The sequence below is a fragment of the Erithacus rubecula genome, assembly GCF_903797595.1.
Source record: "Erithacus rubecula genome assembly, chromosome: 1".
In the NCBI taxonomy this organism is placed as follows: domain Eukaryota; kingdom Metazoa; phylum Chordata; class Aves; order Passeriformes; family Muscicapidae; genus Erithacus; species Erithacus rubecula.
In genome coordinates, this window is record NC_136658.1 from 310,470 (window position 1) to 317,709 (window position 7,240).

General features: G+C 64.6%; 2 protein-coding genes across 2 annotated transcripts; both read left to right on the forward strand.

Annotated features, from left to right (window-relative positions):
* Positions 1-841: 841 nt before the first annotated feature.
* On the forward strand, positions 842-2,782 carry LIPT2 (lipoyl(octanoyl) transferase 2; the record flags this gene model as incomplete). The annotated part of the gene is given in 3 exon segments (XM_079314499.1): positions 842-945; positions 947-1,308; positions 2,141-2,782. Coding segments are annotated over 3 exon segments (699 nt in total). The 3' UTR covers positions 2,374-2,782.
* A 1,631-nt stretch (positions 2,783-4,413) lies between these two features.
* On the forward strand, positions 4,414-4,934 carry KCNE3 (potassium voltage-gated channel subfamily E regulatory subunit 3). Its single transcript, XM_079311873.1, has one exon. The coding sequence runs from the start codon at positions 4,597-4,599 to the stop codon at positions 4,876-4,878; it is 282 nt and encodes a 93-aa protein (XP_079167999.1). The 5' UTR covers positions 4,414-4,596; the 3' UTR covers positions 4,879-4,934.
* Positions 4,935-7,240: the final 2,306 nt, after the last annotated feature.

Consider the following 7,240-nt stretch of genomic DNA (forward strand, 5'->3'; position numbering starts at 1 on the left):
AAAATCGTACAGAGTTATGGGGCTGGAAGGGAACTCAAAGCTCATCCAGTTCCACCCCCTGCCATGGCCAGGGACACCTTCCAGCAGACCAGGTTGCTCAAGGCCTTATCCAACCTGTCCTGGAACACTTCCAGGGCTAGAGCACCCGCAGGTATCCCAATTTCACCCCAGAATGGTATTTTTAGCCTGCTTTGAACAGGCCTGGGATGTCCTGTGCCTATTCCCTGCCCTCATCGCCCTGTCATCACCCTGGTGCCCCGTGTCCCACACCCTGCGGTGAGAGGGGCCCCGTCTCTCCTCCTGTGTCCCTCCTGCAGCCCCGGCCCTATCAGCCACCCCAGGTCCAGGCCTCCTCCCCTGCCTTATCCGCCGTGCCCTATCTCTAACCCCTGTCCCTGTCCCCAGCCTCCAAGCCCCACCACAGCCCCATCCCTGGTAGCCTCCTTTGGGCCGTGTCCCACGTTCCCTGTTCCCCGCTCTAACCCCAAACCGCCATCCTCCGTCCTGCCGTGTCTGCGTGTGTCACCGGGTCTGTGCCCTGTCCCCCATTCTCTCTCCCCGCACGCCTGTCCCCTACCCTTGTCCCCATCATTTCTGTCCCCCCTGCCGTGCTCTGCCCTCCCTGTCTCCGTCCCCGCCGCCTCTCCAGCGGCCGCGCTCCGTCCCCGCTCGGCAGGATCCCGCCCCGCTCTGCCGCATCACTCTCTCCGCGCCTATCCTCGCCGCCGTTTCCATCCCGCCCCTCGCTCGCACCCGCCTCCTTTCCGGTGCCCGCCCGCCGTGCCCGCGCTGTCCGCTGCCCGTGTGTGCGTCCCGCCCCGGTGCCGGTGCCGGTGCCGCGATGCCGCGCGGCGCGGCGGTGCGGGTGCTGCGGCTGGGCGCGGTGCCGTACGCGGAGGCGCTGCGGGCGCAGGAGCGCTGCGTGGCGGCGGCGCGGGCGGCGCGGGGCGCGGGGGCCGGTGCCGGGCCCGGCCGAGAGCGTGGTGCTGAGCGAGCCGTCGCGGCCCGTCTACGCCTGGGGCTTGCGCGGCGCTCCGGGCGCGGCGGCGGCCGCGGCGCTGCGGGCGCGGGGCGCGGCGCTGGTGGCGGCGCGGCGCGGCGGCCACATCACCTTCCACGGCCCCGGGCAGCTGCTCGCCTTCCCCGTGCTGGACCTGCGGCGCCGCCGCCTGCCGCTCCGCGCCTACGTGGCCGCGCTGGAGGCGCTGGTGGTGCGGCTGTGCCGCCGCCTCGGGCTGGGCGCGGCCCGCGCCCTCCCGCCGCCCTTCACCGGGGTCTGGATGGGCGACAGCAAGCTCTGCGCCATCGGTGAGCGGGGCCGGCCCCGGGAGCGGGGTGTGTGCCCGCGCACTGCGGGGCTTCGAGCCCCTGCAGGGCCTGAGAGGGCTCCGGAGAGCGGCACGGGGACTGGCCACAAAGGGGAACGGCTTCCCGCTGCCAGAGATGGGATTTTGGGCAGCAATTCTTCCCTGGGAGGGTGGGCGGGCCATGGCGCAGGCTGGTCAGAGCAGCCCTGCCTGCCCCAGCGTTCCTGAAGTGCTCGAGGCCGGGTTGGACACCAGGGCTTGGAGCCACCTGGGATGGTGGGAAGTGTCCCCGCCCATGGAACACCTCCCAGCCCAGCCCAGCCTGTGATCCCATGCCAGGGCACAGCGGCAGAGCGCCAGGGAACTGCCACGGGGCTGTGGCACCGGGGAGGGTGGCTGGGCACAGGGGAGCGTGCAGGGGAGGGATTTGCATCCAGGAAGAACGGGCAGCGCAATTTTGAGCCCCTGCAGCCCACCCAGTCCCCAGCATTTTGCAACCCTGCACTTACTAGGCTCTTGCTCCCAGAACCTGGTGACCGCCTGCAGCCCAGTCCCCTTCCCTTGCTCCCCCTCCACATCATGCATCCCGTCCTGGGACCCTGCAGCCTGGATTTGGGGTCCTGCAGCTCTCCCCATGTCCAAGCTCCAAGGGCTGGGGTGGAGGGATCTGGACATGCCGTGCCCCGTCTGCCCCAGATTTGGGGAGCCTGTCTGTGTGTTCTGCCTGGCGGAACTGAGGAGCAGAGCGGTGGTGTGGGCAGAGTGGTCACTCAGTCTGTCCCTGCAGCCCCCCCGGTGACGGTGCTGACGGGTGTGTGCTCTTGCCCCGGCAGGTGTGCACTGCAGGAACCACATCACGTCGCACGGGCTGGCGCTGAACTGCTGCACCGACCTCAGCTGGTTCGAGCACATCGTGCCCTGCGGGCTGGAGGGGAAGGGGGTCACCTCGCTGAGCCACGAGCTGGGCCAGCACGTCGCCGTCAGCCACGTGCTCCAGCCCTTCCTCGACTCCTTCCAGGAGGTGTTTGACTGCCCCTTGGTCCCTTCAGAAGACCCTGGGGATTAGGATTGCTGGCACGGGTGTTTTGGCAAAGCCGTGTTGTCAGGGCAGCGCTGGGGTCGCTCTGGTGAGACCAGTTCTCGTGCCTTTGCCTGTAGACTGTGAGTGGACAGTAGCACAGGCCTTCAGGCTGCTGCTTGGACATCCAGACCTCCACTGGGGCTGTTCTCTCGGGCTCAGTGAGTCTCCATCCCTTGGCTGAGACCTCCGTGGTGCCACATCCCCACGCCACTTGCTGGGGAAGTGCCCAAACAGGTGCTTTTGTGGGGTTGGTTTTTTCTGCTTTTTGCCCCACAATAATTAGTGATTTGTGTGAATGCTGATGAATTCATCTGAATTCACGTGGGTTGAGCATCCTTCCCTTGCTGAAGGGTGAAAAGAGGCAGATTTTATATATAAAGAGAATTGCAGGGAACTTTGGCTGCTGATCTCTGTCATTTATTTCCCCCAAGACTTGATGAATGATAACCTTTTTCTCAGGGAAGCCCTAACGTGGCAGGAGATCCTGGCTTCGGGGCGGGTGGAAGATTGGCTGTAAATGGCTGGTTAAAGGGCCACTGGAGCGCTGCAGGTGCGGTGGGAAAGGGGAGGAGCAGCGAGAAGGGTCCCAAGGAGAGAAGGCACGGCTGTCGTGGGTCCTGTGGGACCAGGCAGCATCCTGCCAGGGTGATGGGGACCTGCTCCCACTGGCTCTGTGGCAGTGCTTCTGGAACGGCTGTCCCAGCGGCAGCACCAGAAGCTGATTTAATGATTTAAGGTTCATCCAGGGGTGAGAAGCACTCACACCCTGCTGAGCAAGACCCGACCCCCGCACACACACACCCTGACTGCTGTGCTGGCCCTTTCCCAGCCCCACAAGCTTTGGGGTATCTGTGCTGCTGCCCAGCACTGGCAGCTCCTTGTGAGCCACCTTGGGTGCCCGCTGGGGCTGGAAGGGGGAAATCCCGTTCCCTGGGGCAGGCTGGGCTCCGAGGGAGCGGCGAGCGGGAGGAACATGCCCGAGCAGGCTCGGTGCCAGGGCGAGGGCTGGGGACGGCGCTGCCGGACGAGGAGGGACAGGAAAGCGCGACCGTGTGCGGGGGAAGCGCGGAGCCCCGCTCTCCGCCCGCAGAGCCCCGGTGGCCCGGCAGGACCCCGCCGGTGGCCCGGCAGGAGCCGGCGGGACAGGCTGGTGGCCCGGCCGCGGCAGGTGGCTCAGCCCCGGGAAGGGGAGGAGGCTGGCGGCGCTCCAGCCCGGCCGGCATCCCTCCCCGCCGGCTGCGATGCTCAGTCCCGGCTCAGCCTGGCAGCAGAGAGGGCACACAGGTGAGTGCGAGCCCTCCTCCCCACGCCCTGTCCCCCACTCCTCACCCGGTTCTTACATCCCCCTAAGGTGGGTCCCCACAAGTCGCACCCCATCTGTGGGTGCCCTCCCGGGATAAACCCAGATCTTGCCCTAAACCTCCCAAATTCAGCCTGCTTCTCTTAAGTCAGAAGGGCAGCCGGACCCGGCCTGATCCCCGTGGGGTCCTGCTGCCCGGCCCTTCCTCCCGCGGGGTCTCACCCTGGGAGAAGCACCCCGAGCTAAGGGCGGCCCGTTTGGGAGGGGGATCGGCCGCCTCTGCACGGGGCAGAGCTGGGGGTGCAGCGGGCGAGGGGTGCTCGGAGGGGTGGGGGACAGGGGGGGCTTTGTGGGACTGGCGTGTCCCAAAGGATGGCACTCGTGGGGGACTGTGCCCGTGTCCCTTCCTGGCCGTGCCTGCTCCGGGTGCCAGCAAGGTGTGAAGGTGCGCAGGGGAGCCCGGGGGGTGGCAGAGGGGCACCATGCCAAAGTAGGGATGGCAGTCCAACGAGAAGGGAAATCCCCAGAGAGGTTTAGGGCAGCAGAACTCAAGATGGGTTCACGGGGATTTGCGGGGGGCTCTGCCAGCTCTGCACCCTGCAGGGGTGCAGGATATGTGCCCACCATCCCCACACATCCCTGGGGAAAGCAGACTTTGAACCCAGCCCTCCTGGTCCCTCGGGACAGCTGTGTCCCCACGCTGTCCCCAGCCCTGGGAGCTTTATCTCCTCTATGGAAGGACTGAAATTTAGGGAGAAGGCTGCTGGGGATGCGAAGGGTCCGGCCACCCTGCCCTGTGGCAGAGGAGATGCTTGGAGGACCAGTTTGGGGTCACTGTTGGGAACACCTCCTCTGTGAGGGCAGCACCTCCCGAGTGTCCCTGTCCCTCCCTGCAGCCCGCGGAGGACATGGGTGACAACAACCGGACGGAGACCTGGCAGCAGAGCCTGCAGGCGGTGCTGACCGCCCTGAACCAGAGCCTGCAGGGGTCCGTGCCCTGCCCCGGCCAGCCCCGCGCCGGCCGCGGCCACGGCCGCAACGACAACGCCTACATGTACATCCTGTTCGTCATGACGCTCTTCGCCGCCACCGTGGGCAGCCTCATCCTGGGCTACACCCGCTCCCGCAAGGTGGACAAGCGCAGCGACCCCTACCACGTCTACATCAAGAACAGGGTCTCCATGATCTGAGTCCGGCCCCGGGAGCGCTGGGCTCGGGGCACCGTGCTCTGCACAGCCCGCTCGCTGCGGGATGTGACAGTGCTGCTGGCCCCAAAGCTGCTGGAACCCCCAAAGCTGCTGGGACCCCCAAAGCTGCTGGGAGCCCCCCCACGGAGGAGCTCAGTCCTGGTGGAGCAGCGCCGGGATGTCCTGGCTGGCAGGAGCTGGAAGATTGTGACCTGCAAGCAGGTCCTGTTCCTGCAGCCCCACCCCGGCTCCACTCCTTTCCCACCGTAGCCTTTGGGCGCTGGCAGGAGCCTTCAAGGACAATATTTCCCCATTTCCTCACTCAGACCAGCGGCGTTGACCTCCCTGGGCTCCCAGCAGCTGTGACAGTGGTCAGCGGGTTTTCCTGCTGCTGAAACCCTGTAATGTTCGAGCCCAGGCTCCCGGGCTGGGCCCCGCATTTCTGGCAGGGAATTAAAGGAGGTGGTGGGCTCCAGGGGACTTGTGTTTGCTTCTCCTCCGGGCGGGGCTGGCGTTTGGGGCTGTCCACAGTGGCAGCCCCGCCCCGGGGGGTGAGCCCCGTGTCCCGGTGGATGCTCTGTCCCTGTCCCCGTCGGGCAGGGCTGTGGGCACGGGGTGAGCTGGCCGGGGCTTGGCTCCAGGCATCCCCCAAGGTCTCTGCGGGCTCCGGATGGCCCTGCCGGAGTCTTTCCTGCTTCCTTCCTGCTGGCAGCTGCAGCTCTGGCCTTTTGTACCGCAGGTCCCAAATGTGTTTTCCGTGGGGTGAGGGACGGAAGGGGATGTTCTTGGGTCCTGCTGGGCTCCTTGCCTCTCACTCTGCTATGAAGCTGGCTGGGTTTGGACCCGGCCCGTGGAGTGGCCAGTGTCCAGGACAGCAAACGTCCCTGTCCTTCCAAACAGGCTGTGGGGCAGCGCCAGCGCCCCGGCGTCCCACACGTCTCAACCTGTTCATAATGGCATAATGAACGCCTTTAATTGCAGCTAGATTAGCTGGCCGAGAGGGGCCTTTCCGCCTGCATTCCAAGGTCAAACAGAATCGCAATCCTGAGCCCAAACAGTGACGCCAAACCCTAATCCAAGACAGAGCAGGGATGTGAGTGTGTTTGGGGCAGGGCTGGCACCTTGGCACCAGAGGCACGGGGACAGCAGCAGCCTGGTGACCGATTCTGCTCTGCCATGCCCTTGGCTTGGGCACAGAGCCTGCAGCAGGGGCTCTGGGAGGCCCATCCTGGGGCTGAGCCCCCTGGGATTCCTGAGCCTCCAGGTGTCCTCCTGCACCTGGCCCGAGGGGAAGTAGCTCAAGAGGCTTCGCTCTGTTTATCTTGCACCTGCAGCGCTGGGAAAGGAAAATAAACCCTTTATCTGCAAATAAATCAGGGGAATCGGGCCAGGTGGGGACAGAGACACGCACTGTGGGATCCTTTTTCCTCCAGCTCCCCGGGTGGGTCCTCCTCTCACATCAGCCCCTCCAGTGGGATGAGCTGTGGTACAGCAGGGCTGGGTTATGGGACCCTGCAATGGGATGGGGGCTGGATGGTGAGTGCGGTACCCCAAAACTCCCCCCAGTGATGTGGATTTCTTGCTATTCCCACATTTGGGAGAGAGGGATGAATCGGGTGACTCGGGAATCTCTTCCAATGCTGCGACCCAAAGGGAAAAATCCTGTTGAAGGACAACATGTCATAAAAACTTGCGAAAAAAAAAAAGCTGCTCTTCCCGAGGAGATTCTGAGGGTGAAAATCCCTCTCACAAGACACAGCTCTGCAGCAATGTTACCCGCCCGACCTTCGATCCATCGGCAGCTCCAGTGTCCATCCATCCTTGCCGGGAACTTCGGACAGAGCCTGCGGCAGGGCTGGGCTGGGCTGGGCTGGGCTGGGCTGAGCTGGGCTGGGCTGGGCCGGGCCGGGCTGGGTGACAAGGTGCCAGTGCCACCTTGTGGCAGCTGCCTCGGGATCCCGGTGTCACACACCCGGGACATCCCTGCACCCCTGGGGAGCTCCGGCTCCAGCCTGGCTGGGTGTCCGTGGGATCCACGGTCTGGGGCAGCTTGGCAAAGAGAAAACAGAAACACGGAGGGAAGGATGGATTTGGGAGCCTCCTCAGATGGGTTTGATCCAGGAGCAGGGGAAGGTTTTTGCCACTGTTTAGATGTTTATCCAGAGCTCAGAGATTCTTCCTCAGAGCCGATGGGCTCTGGCCTCACCTCCCTGGAGCAGGCAATTCCTGGGTGGCACTCACAAAGATTTTGTTAACAGCAAGGAGATGCTAGCACACAGAGAGAAGAGCTGAGAGCGTGCCTGTCTTGGCTCAATCCCTAAATCCAACTGAGCAAATTGTAGCTGACTACATTTGGGTTTTAAGC

Bases quoted from the DNA above. Each gene is read 5' to 3' on its own strand.
- KCNE3 (XM_079311873.1), top strand. From the start codon at position 4,597: ATGGGTGACAACAACCGGACGGAGACCTGGCAGCAGAGCCTGCAGGCG.